Below are 17,657 nucleotides of genomic sequence, written 5' to 3' on the forward strand. Positions count from 1 at the left end.
ATGGATTACTTTCATTTGGGACATAATAAAATACTCATGATGCAATTGAACAAAAGATTTCCTGTGGGCTTTACCAGATGAAAGTTTTCTAGGGAGTTCTGAGTAATATTTTTCTGACTTCCAACAAGAGACTAAACGAAATGATGTTCTCATTAATTTTAGAGATTGCTTTGTGGTGATGAGGCTGGTATGAATAATGATGACGGTGGATATTGATGTGGTGGCAGTGAAGATGGTGATGGTGGTGGTGGTGGATGGAGATGATAGTGGTGGTGGAGATGGTGATGGTATAAATGGCGGTGGAGATGGTAGTGATGGTGATGATGGTGGAGATGGTAATAGTATAAATGGTGGTGAAGATGGTAGTGTTGGTGGCAGTGACAGTGGTGGAGATGGCAGTGGTAGTGGAGATGGTGGTAGAAATGATAGTGGTGGTGGGGGTGGTGGTGGAGGTGGAGATGGTAGTGGTGGTGGTGGAGATGGTAGTGGCAGCGGTGGAGATGGTGGTGATGATGGTGGAGATGGTAGTGGTGGTGGTGGAGATGGAAGTAGTGGTGGTAGAGATGGTAGTGGAAGTGGTGGTGATGGTGGTAGAGATGGTGGTGATGGTGGTGGAGATGGTAGTGGTGGTGGTAGAGATGATAGTGGTGGTGGTGGAGATGGTATTGGTGGTGGTGGAGTTGGTAGTGGCAGCGGTGGAGATGGTGGTGATGATGGTGGAGATGGTGGTAATGGTGGTAGAGATGGTAGTGGTGGTGGTAGAGATGATAGTGGTGGTTGTGGAAATGGTAGTGTCGGTGGTGGAGATAGATAGTGGTGATGGAGGAGATGGTGGTGGTGGCAGTAGTGGAGATGGTGGTGATGGTGGTGGAGATGGGAGTAGTGGTGGTGGAAGAGATAATGGTGGTGGCAGCAGTGGAGATGTTGGTGGTATAAATGATGGTAGACTGTGAGTGATTTGGTGGTTGAGAAAATATTTTGGGGGTGGTGGGATGTGGTAGTGAAGGAGATGGTCACAGTCATGGTGGTCATGGCTGTCATGGCAATGATGCTGATGGCCTAGTAGTTGTGAAACAAAATGTGGCCTTTTTTTCACTTTTATAGTCTGCAAGGGAGAATTCTATTTCTAAATCCTTCCTTAAATGGATTGAGACTACTAGGAGAATTATCCTCTATAAATGTAATAATAAATTTGCTTTATATCATGAAAAATTTCTTTATTTCTGACCCATAGTAACAGTTTTTCTCATTTGTCTCCAAACTGGGCCAGATGTTCTTCCTCAGATACTCTCTTTGTGTAGGCTCCCGAGCATTTGTACCAGGCTTTTACAGTCCAGGAGGTCTGTGTGTTCAAGTGTCCCACCCTGAGACGCTGATTTCATGCACAAACTCCCCGGCTCCCTAATCACACTGCTCTGACCCCAGTGTTGGCATGACTGCTATCCTGGCATCAGGTTCCGGAATGGGAGCAAGAGGCCCCTTTTGTCCTTTATTTCTCTGTTACTATCCCTCAATAACTTTAAAGCCATGTCCTCCAGTTAAAGCATTTTATTTAGAGAGTTCTCAGTTTTAATTTCCTTTCCTACCATGGGCTTTGGCTTTCTAGTTTCAAAACAAGGCCCACCACGAGGACACGGTGGGTTCCCCTCCCTTTGTGATCTCATCTGCAATCCCGCTGACGATTGTTTTAATCATTCACAGGGAATTATGTTTATGTCCTAGGAGGTTGATGTTTTCCATAAGGAAATTAAAAACTGTTACTAAGGCCCAGGACATGTAAAAAGGAAAAACAGAGCGCCTCCTTTGAGGCACAGTGAGAGGGAAAATCCAGGCAAAGTCGCTCCATGTGTGTTCATTCAACAAATGCTTGTGGAGGGCCTGCCACGTGCCATGCCCAGAGACCCTTTCTCCACCGGTTTAATGAAGTCCGGGTCAGTCCACCACGTGGAACTGGCACTAGGACACGCTCGATTATTCCAGCGGTTTATTCCGATTTACAGCTCGGGGCCGATGAGTGCAGAGCAGGGGGCAGGCTGTGTCCTGTGTTCTGGGACTGCAGCCTCACCTGCTGGCACATCTCTGTGTCCATGCCACGGCCCCTCGTTTCACACGAGGGTGAGGCAGCCCGCATCCACTCATGCTTGCGGGAGGGAGGGGAGGAGGCGGGTGCGGAAATGTGGCGGCTGCAGCTGCCATCTGATGAGTCCTGCGGCAGGGCAGCATGACCTGTGGGTCAGAATCCATTGACACTTCGCCAGCCACTGGCCACTCCTCTCGACCTGAGCCGCCTCCGAGCAGCTCTGCTTTGGGCTGGCTGTGTCTCCCTGTCTTCCCGGGGCCGCTTTAAGTTCCTGGGGCCTGGGAACAATATTGATTAGAATATCCATTGATGAGGAATAACGTGAGTGCTCTGAAATAAAAATGGTTTTGATTAAAAAACATTCAAAACGAGGGTCATGTATTTGGTGGCACAGTAAACAGAGGATGCGCAGCTTACCTGCTGGAAAGGGATGCTTGAGGCCTGCGTGGTGGGGGCCTGTGAGGTGGGGACCGGATCTGATGGGTTCTTGCCCCGGTTCAGGCTTCCAGCATCGAGAACAAGCAGGACTGGATCAAGCACATCCGGGAGGTGATCCAGGAGAGGACCATCCACCTGAAAGGCGCCCTGAAGGAGCCCATCCATATCCCCAAGACGGCCCCGGCCGCGCGGCAGAAGGGCAGGAGGTGAGCGTGTGCGGGCGGTTTGGCCAAGCTTGTTTATGTAACAGGGAAGGAACAAGGCGGTGTTAACGTAATATTTTTCAAAAACTGTTCTTCTCAGACACTTGGAGGGATATGGTTTTTAAACACAGTTTATTCTTAGCAATGACATTGCTTCGTCAAGACAGGACCCTGCTTCCACTTAAAGTAAGTGCAGGGCCATGTGCGAGGCTCCGGCCTCTGCACCTTCCGCGCCCTGCCCCCCCCCCCCCCATGGGGAATCTGTCCAGGCACGTGTGCAAGTCCACACGTTTCTGTTTCTTACTTCTGACCTGGACATGATCACGTCAAACTCTGTTTTTCATTACGTGGATTCAGTGGAGTGATCTATGGTAGCTACTTAGCCCAGTGCCTGCAGAAAGCCTGGGCTTAGCACAGAGGTACGGAGTCCGCATGAACACAGCGGAGGTAGCAGCAGTCGCGAAGACTGACTTGCTTCCCTTGAAACATCTATTCTCTCTCCAATGACCAATGGGCAAGCCTCTCCAGTCTAACAAAACAAAGCCAACAGAGTCAGGAACTCAAAATCCCCTGTGTCCCCAGGGACGGAGAGGACCTGGACAGCCAAGGCGACGGCAGCAGCCAGCCCGACACGATCTCCATCGCCTCCCGGACGTCGCAGAACACGCTGGACAGCGACAAGGTAAGCGGGTGCAGCCAGACTGGGCTGACAGGAAGTAGCCTCGTTCTGTGTGTGAGTGACAGTTGTCATCAGCGTTGTCCGACGGCTGCTCTGTGCTGAGCCCCCGCGGTGCCAGTGCTGGCACTGGGGCAGAGACCGGGGGCTTCAGGGTTAGAAGACGTTTACCTCGAGGATTCAGACAAACCACTGCCCTTCCCAGTGCTTTGCCTGATCAATCAGGTGTCCCCGGCAGTGTGTGCAAGCTTTTTCATTTTATATTAAGCAGAAGAACCTGCTGTTTTAAAACAATATGGCCCAGAGCCCTGGTGCATAAAAGTTGGAGTTATTCTGGTTGAAGCAGGGACACGACTTTCTCCTCTTGGCCCTAAGGCGCCTTCCAGACACAGGAAGTGGTCCTGCGCCAACCGCCAGTGAGATAGATCTGATTTGTGTCAGAGTCCACAGAGAGGACCTGCAGTGTCCCCGGATTCTGGCCGTGGATTCCAAACGCCTGCAGAATAAATGGGCAGGAGAAGCTGGGCTTCTGGGCTTACAGGATGCCCTGGTGTCCTCAGAAAGCCTGTGAGGGACATTCATCTCGAACACATCTGTCTCAACTGGGATGAGCACCTGGTCTGCTCTTTCCTAGACATGAGCCAGATTTTATAACAAAAATTATTTGTCAGAGAATAGGGGTTCGAAAGTCCTGGGTTCTCTCTGCCTGGTACCAGCTGAGCTGTGCTGAGACCTTAGTCTGGGTCGTGAGTTGCAGGAGCTCTTGGTAACACGTCTCCAGGGCCCGCTCATGCGCAGGAAGGTGACCTGACCTCATTTGGGAACGATCGGTGGAAGAGAGGGCGTCCCACATGGGGCTATGTCAGGTGGCAACCCTTCCCATCCCAGATCTCGGTCTTTCCTCACTAGTTTTACAGGAGAATTCATGTCATTTCCAAGACACAAGTAAGTATATTTTAAAATACAACTTTTCTACAACGATTTCACTTTCAAGATACTTGTAGTGTAAGTAATTAGTTGTTTCTTTTTCTTCTTTTTGAGTCTCTCTCTGGAACTTCAAATGCTTAGAATATGAGGACTGAAGAATAAAAACAATGTCTCGTTTTATTTTACTCCGAGCTCAGTGGATGAGAATTCAGCAAACATTTCTTGCCAGGAGTAATAATGAGGAATAAGATAAATTACGTGTTCAGGCTTGTGGTGTTTAATAGCATCGCTCTCTGTGGTCCCACCCCAGAGCCACTGAGTTAAGAAAATAAAGTTTGAGCCTGGAATCATTTCGTTAGAGTAATTCTGATTGTTTTCTTTTTTTATTAAAAAGATACTAATTGAGGTGATTGAGTAATTTAAATACTCTGTTTACATAAGAATTATAGTAATAATTCTTAATAATTATGGTAACATAGACACTCAAGTTGAGGGGAAAGCCCCCTTCATTCAGACTGTCTCACGGCCTTGCCTTGGTGAGAATCACCCTCCAGCTCTAGGCCCCTCAGGCCCCAAATTCACCTCCTTACCACATATATTCTCATGGATCTGGCCTGGCTTATAGAAGTGAGATTAAAGGTTTTTTTTTTTTAGTCATTTGAATGACATTGCTAAAGAGATAAATACATGCAGAAAGTTCTGCCTTTTGGAAGGTGTGTGAAGACTTTTCTGGAGATTTCTCCAAGGAGAAAGGCTGAATTTGTCTCTTCGTATGATTTATGTATAAACCAGAGGCCCAATGCACAAAAATTCATGCAAGAGTAAAGAGTTGCCTTCCTTCCCTCATTTGTTGGCACCAGCTTCCTTCCAGCACCCAGGCTTCCCTTCTCCGGCCGCCCGCAGGCACCGGGACCTGGGCTGCTTCCCTCCTCCAGGCGCTGGCAGGCACCAGGACCCAGGTTGGCTTCCCTGGGGCCACCAACAAGCACCTGGGGCCCTCACTGGCTTTCCTCTGGCCCCAGCTTCATCAGGAAGGATGTTTGGAAGAACACCAGTCTAGTTAGCATGTTACCCTTTTATTATTATAGACTAGAGGCCCGTGCATGAATTCATGCACAGGTAGGATCTAGCTAGCCCCGCCATCAATGAGGATCCATTAGGGGTGGGACCACCTGGGGGAGGAGCCATGTGAGGGCTCCAAGGCATGTCCAACCCATGTCGCTCAATCCCAATCTGCCAGACGCCAGCAGCAAGCTAACCTTCCAGTTGGAGCGTCAGCGCCCTGGTGGTGAGTACACGTCATAGTGACTGGTTGACTAGTCGACTTTCTGCCCCCTGGTGGTCAGGGCATGTCATAGCAATCAGTTGAGCCGCCTTAGCATTCATTAGCATATTACACTTTGGTTGGTTGAACAGACAACTGGACACTTAGCATATTAGGCTTTTATAATATAGGATGGATGTGGTGGGAGTCTGGAAATGCCCCCTGGATGTAGTAAGGGCTCCTAGGTGCCTTCTCACCTTAGAGAATTCGAGTGCTAGAATCCCAGTACATTCCTGGTCCCCGGAGGCATGGCCAACGAGTACACGGAGGGTACACACAGAAATAAGGCTCTACCCTGGAGTTAGGAATCGCATTACTAGCTCTGCTTCGGATCTGTTACGGCTTAACAGGCTTATGTGAACTTGGAACCGAGCCCGCACAACTCCAGTAGAAAAAGCAGGCATCATCCTAAGAACTGGATGCCATGAACAGCAAATTCTATTAGTAACCAATGATAGAGGAAGAATAAACCACAATGAGAAAAGTGTAGGTTTGCAGAAATTGATCATTCTACCTGGATTATCAATAGAATGTTTAAAGAACTGCCTGTTAAATATTTTAGGTAACTTACCAATTTCTGTTTTTCTCATCTAATGTGCTTTCTCTGAACTTCATTGTGTAGCTCTGTGACCCAAAAGGCCCACTTTCCCCTGCCCCAGGGAAGCTGTGACAAAACCTGTCCCTCAGCAGCACCCAGCTAAACACTCTCCTGATTCCTAACCATCCCGAAGGAATGACACTCAGAACTGAGGTGTTTTAAGTGGGCCTGGCACTCGTTCCTAATACCCCTCACGAGACCACAGGTCCTTCATGGCCTCAAAAGTGAAAAAGGACGAAAGGGCTTCCCCAGATCGGAGAATTGCAACGTGTTCCCTTCTTCAGTTCTTGGATCTGCACGTGGGACTCAAATAAACAGCACGTGAGGCTTAAAGTCAGACTCCGGGGTTTGAGAGGACATACCCACGAGGCCTTAGAAAGGGAAGCGCTTGTTCCCTCCACATGCCCGCATTCGTGTCCTCTGCTGGGGGGCTTTCTTGCTGCCGTCCCCCCTCTTACACCTCTGATAGAGCATTTCGGGTCAGCAGATGATGCAGGAGAAAACATTGTGAAAAGCAGGCAACTGCATTCTTTCTCGAGTCGTTTTGCAAAACACGCAGTTTGCCTGCACTTGGCTGCACCAGGACCCCGCCCCCCTCTCCCTCCAGGGCTGTAACTTTTCATATGTCTCGAGGCCCTTCCCACCATTCATTTTTCAAGTTTAAACAGCCTCCGAGGACCCGGGTAGACAGCTCCGACAAGGGAAATTACTTAACCATATTCTGCCTCTGATTTAATTTATCTCGTCTGCTGTGAGTTAGTTGTTATCATGGAATGTGGTTCCATTTCAGAAACTGGGTGGGGGAATGTTTTTGACTCAGGCTCTTGGAGAATTCGTAAGTGAAAGTTACCTGCCAGGGCTGTGTAATCCTCCGATGGGGCTCGGCTTTGGGAGGAGTCTGTTAAAGTGGGGGGTGCCCGGAGACACCCTCTGTCCAGGGAGCGCTGTCCGAATCGCTGAGTGGGCTGCCCGGAGATACAAACCACATGCCCCCATGGGCACAGTTTTAAAAGATACCATCTCTTTGTCCCACAAGTGAGCTTGGCACCGATGCTTGCCCATATTCATAGTACTTATGCTGATAAAAATGACCTTACAAAAATATAATTTCGGTTCCAAAGAAATCAAGTGCCTGCCAGACCCTTATCTCATTGGTCCCGCGCGTGTCCCGGGAGGCAGGGAGGAGCGTGCTGAGCCAGCCTGGGCGGTGAGGAAGCGGCCGAGGCCAGCTGACCCGCCGGCCACCCAGCACCAGAGCACTGACGCCAGGAACGGAATGTGGGTTTAATTACCCGTCGATATGGAGACCTCTTCATTTCACACTAGAGCCGAATACGATGCAACTATTTTTTAGTATAAAAAGTAGCATTTTAAAACTTTTTAGAGATTATGGATCCAAACATAGGCTGCTAGAGAACAGAGCATCTTGGCGTCAAGATGAGGTGTGTATGGGGAGCTGCCCGAGCCAGCAGGGGTCAGGGTGAGCTCTGCTGGACCTGAGGGGATCCATTGTGGTTGAGTGCATGATGAATTCAGTGGAGCCTGATACTTGGCATGAACTGTCCGGAACTTATGATAATAGGAATATGTGAATCCACATATTTGGAAGCATAGAATGGTTTCCGTTCCTCTTACTACAGCGGTCGCACTGTGCTGGGGACCTGAGGTTTCATGTAGCTTAAAAAATCAGCTGGCATTCTCTGTGACGTGACCTCTGCACCACAGGAGCTGGCTGGGTTTATGGAAAGTGCAGTGTTGAGACAGTGTATAAAGCGGCTAATGCCAGGCCATCTTCGAATGTGGCTGATCTGCAAGTTTGAGAAGGAAACTTGCCTTCAGCCTCCGTAGGGACTGCCGCCTCCGTCACCCAGCCCGCATCCCTGAGCCCAGGGCACAGACAGGAGCCCGGGGAGCCCCGGTTCTTTGCTCAGCCCTCTCTCCTCTGGCCAAGGTGCCGGAAGCAACAGGGCACCTTTGCCCAGAGGAGGCGCTCAACTCGCTGCCAGCCATGCCAGTCTCCCAGGACCCCATGTAGGGTTGCCCCACGCAGGCATGAGATTGAGTCATTTAGTTCAGAGACTTTCTACGGGGTGACCCTAGCTTTGACCTCCTCGGGCAGAATGCTCTGGACACCGTTAGCCTCCTCTGCTCAGAGTGTAATCGTTCAGACATAAGGTTGATGGGACGTCGTAGGAACCTCGCTCTTGTTTATCTCAGTTAGCCTGTGGTAAACGTGGTCTCATTATCTCTCGTTTGACTTAAAGTCACAGAGCCTGTCAGCAAGTTAAGTGAGGGCTTCCTGTCGCTCCTCAGAGCATTTAACGTCCAATAGCTGGTGGCCAAGAACAGGAAGCACTCACCAGCTGGGCCTCGGCTTCTCAGCAGTTGATGGCCTTGGACAAGTCACTTCACCTCTCTGTGCCTCCATTTCCTCATCTGTAAATGGGGGTAATGTTCCCTCACAGGCTCTGAGCATTACTACACCTGTTTCCCCGAAAATAAGACAGTGTCTTGTATTGATTTTTTTCTCCCAAAGTTGCACCTGGTCTTATTTCCAGGGGATGTCTTATCTTTCCATGCGCTAGGTCTTATTTTCGGGGAAACACGGTAGTGAAAGTGTGTAATGGGTTTAGAATCTCATCCAGCATGTACTGGGCCTGAATAAATATTAGCAGTTGCCATGTCTTCACTTTGAAAATTGCTCCCTCCTCCCTCTGCATGGGCTGTTGGCGTCAGCACTGGCTTTGCAGACTACTGTCCGTACCGGCCTCTCTCTCCTCTTATTTGGGCACTCCTCATGGCAGGGCGCTCAGAAGCCAGGTGTGTTCGTTAGGAGCTCGCAGCTGTCCTAAGGATAAACCGCTCAGCCTTAGTGCCTGCATTTACTCAACAACAAAATACTGGCCACATATTTATTGAGAGGACGTCACTGAAGAAGAAATTAAAACTTTTAAGCAAATGTTTGATTAAAGTATTTTTCAAGCTACACCTTTGATCCTGCTGAATCGGCTGCATTGTGGCAAAAGGCATGTAAAATGGCTTCATACTATTCACAAGGTAGCTGCATTCGTTCACAAATTCCTGTGGATCACCCCATGCGCCAGTCAGGACAGGTGCTCCATCCAGAGCGATGCTCTGGCACAGGACAGGTGCTCCAGCACAGGAATGAACAGGAGACAGCCCTTCCGCCCCTGGCAGCCAGGTGATGGACTGCACTTGGTGTTAGGTTTCTCCTTTGGCTAATCCTTGTTTTCTGTTTTTCTAAGTGACTGTGGGTTTTTGTAATTTTTAACGGGTTTTTAGTGCTCTCATAAAACCACAAAATGAATGTAATCTTTGATAATCATAGGTACTCAATCAGAAAAACAAAATCCCTCATGCTAAAGTATAATAGAATGCCTCAACTAAAAAAAAAAAAAAAAAAGGATTATTTTTAAATATAAACGTTGGGCAGACATGTAACAACGTGTTTATAAGAATACTGGCGCACTGAGAACTGTTTTCAATGTAAATTTTATACCACTGACCAGTTACTGTTGATTCAGACTTGAGGCCAGTGGCTTATTCCGCCTGTCCTTCCTTGTAGGGAGGGCCCTGCCATCTGGTTAACTGGCTCTCAAATCTTAATTCTTCAGGTCGCTGTCCCTTTGTTACAGACAGAAAGACACTTCAGGTTAACTTCTCTGGGTAGAAGATTGTCATGCCAATGCAGGAAATGGGTTTCTTTGGGTTAAATTGTCCTGAGGAGTTGTTTGTTTTCCAGGGCCTGGTGCCCCTAGGGAGCCAGGAGGTTCAACTGTCTCCTTCTCCCAGGCCTCACTCCCTTTTCTGCAGAGGAGCCTGCGGACCTGCCGGCCACAGGCTAGCGCTTCTCTCTCTGGCTGTCAGAGGGCGGGACCTGCAGCCATGTCAGCTGCTGTGACCCTCGAAGCCTGGTGCATAATGGCCGAGCTCTCTGACGCGCTCAACTCTTCACATTTGAAGTTTACCTTTTTAGTTGTCGCTTCTCAGTTTAACATCCTTGCCTCTCATTTTCCATTCCACCTCCTGGGCATCAGTCAAGATAGCCTTCTAAGAATTGTTTTCATGTCAGAAAACCAATGTGTAATCGATTGCCTTGTTAAGGATCGAGCATTAATGCCCCTAAATGCCATACTCACCACGTATTTTCTGGATAAAATATTGGGTATGGTAAGTTTCTGCTTTTTGAAAACATCTTTTTCATGTATTTTTTTTTTTTTTTTTTTTTTTGCGCGGGGCGGGGGGGAGAGTAGGATATTAAAAAACATATAAAATGTATTCCCTTCACTGTTTTTCAGTTCTCACACATTTCTTCACGTACCTCCAATGTGTGAGAGATGAGCAAAGTCAGCCCCTTTGAAACACAGCGATGGGTTCTGGTGAACATTTCTGTGAACCTGGCCTTGGGGTCGGGGAGGAGAGGGCTGCTACTAAGCCAGAGCCTCCATGTCGTTGCCCAAGGAGAGTGCGGTCGGGTGAGACCGGGCGGGCAACTCATTTCCTTGGGGTGTCGTTCTGGCCCCCAGTGATTGCCTTTCTCCAGTAATAGAGGTGTCCCCCTGAGCCCCTTAACCACACAGCACTCTCCAGTCTTCTGTTCACTGTGAAACCCCCACAAAACTGTAGGTCTTTGTGAGGTTTCTGAAGGACTGACTGTATTGGGCTGTAGGATGTGACTGTTCACAAGAATTGATGCACTTTGTTCTTTAGGGGAAATGGCTTTTATTAGACCACATGCCTCCTTTCCGTTTGAATTGCTCTCAGAAAACGGGCCAGATACCCACCTGCAGTCGATCTGAGGTTCCTGGCCTAGATCACTCGCAGAGCAGGCTGCGGCCTGGCCAGGCTGCCGGAAAGGCCCTCTTCCTCTGGCAGAGCTGGCCCGGAGCTCCTGGGGCTTGGCCATTCCAACCAGGTGTTGCCGTTGTCTCCTGAGGACTATCTGTTCTTGTAACGGTTACATTAAATGTAACGGAAAGCTGCCTCATGGAAGTTTTGCCTCCAGCACAGAACAGGGAGGGGTGCACCGAGGAGCGATGGGGTCAGAAACCCCCTCCAAGGGTCTGTTGGAGTCACTGCCATTGGCTGGGTTCATCTGGCTCCTCCAGGAGTCGTGAAGCAGAACTCTCCTTTGCAAGGTGACCAGTCCTCCTGCTTTTGGCTGGACAGTCCCGCTTTTTAACAATTTGTCCCAAGGCGTTTTTTGTTTTTTTGTGTGTGTGTGTTTTGGAAAATCGGGATTTTTTGGAAAATGCCACGGGACAAATTGTTAGAAATCGGGACTGTCCTGCCAAAAGCAGGACATCTGGTCGACTTACCTTTGTGTGCTGATGGTTGAAGGCTCATGTGCCTGCGGCCATAGATGAGTATTTCATTGTTTTGTGTGAAACAGCAACGTGTTCATTTTCAGCCATTCTGGGGGAATTCAGGCAGAGGGACCAGGTTTGATTCTGCAGATAGTCTGTACATCTGAGCCCTGGCATTACCCGTGGCCGCCCCGTACAGGGACACAGGGCGGTCTAAGGAGCTTTGGTGCTGTCCCTGGTCCGGGGAAGGCCATGTTACTGTTGTACCTTTTAGTCACCACATTGATTTTTTTAAAGGTGAAAGCAGAAAGGTATGCTTTTCAAAATCTGTCTTCTGGTGTGAATCTCACGGGAGTTAATGTGAGTCATGGAAATTGAGATTTTTCATAATTTGCAATCCTAAACTAAATGCGTGTATCGTGTTTGGGAGCCCATGATAGAAGTCCATAAAATACACAGATGTAAAGAAGATACTTTTAACAACTTTTGCAAGGCATGGTTGGAAAGGAAAAGTGAATTTTAACTAGATAAATGGAATGGCAACTCAGCATAGCAATGAAGTTGGGTCGCTGAGGGTAGGAATGTCATTGAAAGCAAATAAGACCTCAGCCAAACTTAATGATGTAGAATATTTTATCTGACCTTTTTCTGACTTGTTTTTTGTATAAACTCCAAAGAGTTACTTTAAGTCTTTTATACAAAAAAAGGGTGGGGGGTTGTTTTTTAAACTGCAAATCTGGTTTTAAAGAGACGTTTTATAATCAGAAGTTTAAAATGTTCAAAAGTGAACATTGAGACAGAAATCCACAGATGTCTTTTCTCTAAACTAGCAAACATCCACTTAATCCTCCCCTTAAAGATTCAGGCAGGATTCTTGTGGAAAAACACATTGATTCTGAGATATAAAGCTGAGAGATATACATATATTTAATGGCGATTTTTAGCACTGTTTGCAAACAGTCTTCTGGTACTAAATTTTGTTCCTAAGTTCCCTGAAGCCTTTGAAAAGGAATTTTAACTCAGTATGCAATTCTTCGTCGGAGCAGGCTTGACTTTTATTTCTCATGCTCTGTCAAGTACACAGATGTTTCCAATAGTTTTTGATTACTCTGCGAGGGGCTACGAAAACCAGTGCCAGAAATAAGGTTCAGCTTAATTTTCCTTGGGCAGCCCCCTTCTCCCTTCCCACCCTTCCCCCACCCGCTGATGGCCGCATGTGGCTCTGAGCACTCTGAAAAATTAATGAGAGCGGGGTGAAGCCGGGGGACTAGTGATGAGGTGCTGTGTCTCCAGGTGGCGTTTCCCAGGGCTGGGGGTGGGCCAATGACAGGACTGTGACAGGCCTGTCTGAGGGGCTCCGGGCAGGGGTGACAGGCACCGCAGGCAGGCGGTGGGGCTCGGCAGGCGGGGCCGTCTCTAGCTATTATAGCTCCAGGCTCACGCTTTCCCTGGACCTGGGAACATTCCTCCTTTTCGCCACAGGGATTAACCACTTCCAGCACGTGGGCTTCCCAGGAAATCACTTCTCCGGCCGGGCCTCCGCCTCTCCCTGCTCCCATCAGGTCCTGGGTTGTTCGCAGAGCAATGTGTAAGGTCTGCAGGGTTCTCCCACAGAGCAATTTGCAACATGTGGAAGGCGATTAAACGTTCGTGGAGAGCTCCCTTTGTGGCCTCGCAGAGACGCTCATTGTGTCCATATCTGTGCTTTATTAGGGAGTTTGTTTTGCGTTGGTTTCTGTGGTTATCCAGTGGACATGTGTTTCTTATTCTAAATATCTAAACTTTCTCTTGAAAGACAGGCTGTTCGACCAGAAGGGAATGGATGGGGGGCGGGGAAGGAGGGGGGGCCCGGGCGCAGTGTTTGGCCTGGCAGGGCCCACGGACTCTGCCAGCCGGGCGCCTGCGCCGGGGGTCGGTTCCCAGTGGCCTGTGCCCGGTGGCCTCCCTGGACAAGCATGTCCCCCTCAGGAGGCCCCATTCCTTGCTCCACTCCCGCCGCCCAGCCGTCTCCTCTCCTGTCCTTCACCTTCTCTGTGCTGATGTCCTGGGAAGACTGGGAAGGTCTGGTGTTAGACACGGCAGACGTAGCTCCTAAAGCCACAGAGGAAAACTCTGCTTCCTTTTGGTTTTCCAAATGCAGTGCCTTCTTCCTCCCCCTCGACCCCCCTCCCCATTGATCCCTTCTAGCCCGCCCCTACCCTCCACCCCAGGCCTTCACCACACTGTGGTCTGTGTCCATGGGTTATGCATATATGCATACAAGTTCCTGGTTGGTCTCTACCCACCCACCGCTCCAGCACATGTGTGACTGCTTGCTGGAGGCGGGCGCTATGCAGGCAGGCTTTAGGAGACGCATCCACTGCTTCCTTGCACAAACCCTGTGCCTGCTGTGGATGGCCGGGGAGCTCAGCAGGGGCAGAGACAGCCCAGGCTCCCAGCCACAGGCAGATTATGGACAGTTCACAGAAGAGTGACACACATGTAACCCAAGACATGTCTGATTTCAGAATCGAGTCATAATTTGCTTATTTAAGAAATGCTAAGGATGGTGGTAGATACAAAAGTGACGTCTCAGAGATTGGTGGGAAGCCCTAAGCAGTAAGGATAATGGGGGGCAGTGAACACATGGTCCCTCTCAAGGAGAACATGGTCGCTGGCTGGGAGGCACATGAGGGGACGCCGCTGGCCTGCCAGGCTGGCGGGAGCCTGATCCCGCGCTGAGGAAGGTGAGCCAAGGCCGGTGAATAGGGAGGCGTGTTGAGTGGCAGGCTCGCGTGTTAAAGGGGCCCTGGCAGCCGTGCTGGGGTGGCCGGGCCGGATGGGGCCCACCTGGGAGCCCACCTGGAGGCACTGCCGGGGGCCTGCCAGCGAGGGATTGGTGTGGGCGTGCAGAGGAGGGAGGCAGCGGGAAGCCGTCCTGGAGTCCATGCAATGGCATCTGGAGAGGGAAAATGAGAGAGCTCAGCAGCTCGGGTGACTGGTGACGAGAACGCGACCCAAAGGGAACACGAGAGAAGCAGACTGGAGCCTGGATGGTGGGATAATGCCCTAGACCACGTGTTTTGGAGGGAGGCGGGAACAGAAGGCGGGGTGCCTGCTCGGGAGTAATCGGCATAGAGTGGGGTTCAGGACCCCCCACAGGTGAATAGTGAACAGACAGGCGTGACCTCCTGGCCACCTGGCTTAAGGCCATAAGGAACAGCCCAAAGAGGGAACTAACTGGTCACATCATGGGGGGAGGGGCGTTAGTGAGCCTGGGTGTGAGCTGTCCCCAGGGAGCGGACAGGCTAAGGGAGACATGGGCAGAGGCCACAGGAGGAGAAGGGTCGTGGGAAGGCCATGTTCCAGGTGAGATGCTGATGGTGGTGTGCTGATGGAGTGTGTGCCCGGGAGTCAGACAGAAATGGGAGTGAGCTCAGTGAGAGGAGAGAAGAGGGAGGAATTTCAGAGAAAATGTGTGGCATGTGGGAAGTGAGCCAGCGCCCGGGCACAGGAAGCTGGGGTGGGCAGAGGGCCTGCGCAGGGTTTGGGCCGGCGGCAGGGGGTCCCGCACGCCCTTGAGGAGTGTCCGGAGGGTTTGGGAGAGAAAGGCTGCCCTGCCCTGGTTTGGGATCTAGAGTAAGGTGACCAGACGTCCCTCTTTTGGCGGGACAGTCCCGATTTTTAACAATTTGTCCCACACCCCTCGGCATTTTAAAAAAGTCCCAATTTGGGGGGAAAAATCGGGACTTTTTTAAAACTCCGAGAGACAAATTGTTAAAAATCGGGACGTCTGGTCACCTTAATCTAGAGGCCCATCCTCTCCAATCTCTCTGCCTCTCCCCGCCGCTGGAGGAGAGCCCTCAGGCAGACAAGACGCCGAGCGCCCAGGCACCAAATTGGGACAAACTTCCCATTTCACCACCACATGTCACAGCAATCCCCCCAGTGGCCTTCAGACACAATGTGGACTAGTTGCCCGAAGCTAAAAAATCAGTAGAGAGCACTTACTGAGAATGATAATGTCTTGGATGTGCGCGAAACATCAGGTCAGATTGTTACAGGGAAGCACGCAGAAAACCATGGTCACACGTTAGAACATTAGAACATGGCACGTGAATGACTGTCACGTGGTTGGTTCCGAGGGAGAATTAGGGACCAGGAAACAGGAGAGCTGCCCCTCAGGGGGTTCCTGCTGTTACTGACCAGCGGTGTGTGTGTGGGGGGGGGGGGGGGGAAGGGGGACGGGGATGGGGGAGGGTCACAGCCTGCGCGGAGTCAGTGTCCCGGCCCGCTGACCGTCCCTCTCCCTCCCCAGCTCTCCGGCGGCTGCGAGCTGACGGTGGTGATCCACGACTTCACCGCCTGCAACAGCACCGAGCTGACCATCCGGCGCGGCCAGACGGTGGAGGTGCTGGAGCGGCCCCACGACAAGCCCGACTGGTGCCTGGTGCGGACCACCGACCGGTCGCCCGCGGCGGAGGGCCTGGTGCCCTGCGGCTCGCTGTGCATCGCGCACTCCCGCAGCAGCATGGAGATGGAGGGCATCTTCAACCACAAAGGTAGGGCCCGGGCCCCGGTGGCGGTGCCCAGCGGCGCGACACCCGCGTTCTGTCCCCGCGTCTGTGCAGCCGAGTAATGGGCAGGACTCCCTGGGCCGCGCTGCAGCCGTTGTTTATCACTGGGTCTCTGGCCGTGCTATCCATCGGGAGCTGAGGCGGAAACGACGATGGACCTGCTTACTCAGAAGTGAGGAGCCATCGCCGCCTTTCCCACGCCCGAGTCATAAGAGACCAGTTTAGGGAAGGAGAGGCGGCTGTTCCTTTGGGGCCAGTGTCACCTGTAAATGGGGAGCACAGAGAAGGCACTGTTCTCAGGCAGGCGATGTGAAACAGCCTCTCCTTATCGGGTGTTCACGCTCGGGGCTCGTTATTCTGTTTGTGTGAGATCCCAGAAAGTCAAGCACAGGCCCTGAGAGGTTAACCATGCCGTCTTTATAGCTTTGCAAAGTGTCTCAGCACAGCCCCCAGCTGGCTGCACAGAGAGAGGGGAGCTGGCCCCGGGAGAGGCTGGCGAGTCGGGCAGAGCTTGGCATGAGAGCTTTGCGGCCGCGACAGTGACGGGCAAGGACGCGGCTTTGGAAATGAGCACTTTTATTTATATATTTTAAAAATATATTTGTATTGATTTCAGAGGTAGGGTGAGGGAGAGAGAGATAGAAACATCAATGAGAAAAATCATTGATCGGCTGCCTCCTGCACGCCCCACGCTGGGGTTCAAGCCAGCAACCCAGGAAATCAAACCATGACCTCCTGGTTCATAGGTCGACCAACGCTCAACCACTGAGCCACGCTGGCAGGGCAAAAGGAGCACTTTTAACCGAGATAACGAGAGCATTTGAACAGAACAGCATTTCACATTATTCAGTGACTCCCTTTTTTACTTTTCAGTTCTAGTCCACATTCGGTATTACTCTGTATTAGTTTCAGGTGCTCCTGCGGTGCCTCCTGGGTAACTAGCAGGTAACTGGCAGGCCTGCTTTGCCAGGGGGGTCTCGATGGATCAGAAACAGCTTCTCCTGCGCGGCCACGTGATCGAAAGGGGAGACACTCAGTGACAGGGGGGTTGTCTGTGTCAGTGACCCAAGCACTAGCGTCACCTGCGTTCTGCGAAGCATGTGCAGAGAGGCATCTCTGACTGCATTTTCTGGTTCTAAGGGTCAGACAGGGACCCATCATCAGTCTTCAGGGGGTCCTTTCATGGTGCTGGACCGTGTGGCGGTTGAGCTGCTCGGGGTTGAGGTGATCTGCAGGTATAAAGTGCACACCGGGTTCCAAAAGCCAGACTGAGAAAAGAATGTATAAACTATTTTATATCCGTTATTTGTTGAAATGATAATGTATTTCATAGAGCTGGTTTAAAACAATGTGTTATTCAAATCTATGCCACCTGTTTCTTTTTTCACTCACGTTACAGCTACTAGAAACATGTAAACTATATATGCACTTGCACTGTAGTTCTGTTGGACCGTGCTGGTTTAACCTTTCATCTTAGTGAAAAGCTAATTTGAGACTTCAAGCCCTTTTTAAGAAAAGTCGGTCTGTA

General features: G+C 50.5%; 1 protein-coding gene across 8 annotated transcripts in view; it reads left to right on the forward strand.

Moving 5' to 3' along the window:
• TRIO (trio Rho guanine nucleotide exchange factor) overlaps positions 1-17,657 on the forward strand; it is a 284,086-nt gene that overhangs the window by 201,328 nt on the left and 65,101 nt on the right. For all 8 annotated transcript variants that reach the window (XM_036410831.2, XM_036410832.2, XM_045571514.1 and 5 more), the window contains 3 exons: positions 2,582-2,724; positions 3,304-3,403; positions 15,871-16,114. In XM_036410831.2, coding sequence (XP_036266724.1) covers positions 2,582-2,724; positions 3,304-3,403; positions 15,871-16,114 — 487 coding nt within the window. The remainder of the gene's footprint in view (positions 1-2,581; positions 2,725-3,303; positions 3,404-15,870; positions 16,115-17,657) is intronic.

This window comes from Pipistrellus kuhlii, unplaced genomic scaffold, assembly GCF_014108245.1.
Source record: "Pipistrellus kuhlii isolate mPipKuh1 unplaced genomic scaffold, mPipKuh1.p scaffold_m20_p_4, whole genome shotgun sequence".
In the NCBI taxonomy this organism is placed as follows: domain Eukaryota; kingdom Metazoa; phylum Chordata; class Mammalia; order Chiroptera; family Vespertilionidae; genus Pipistrellus; species Pipistrellus kuhlii.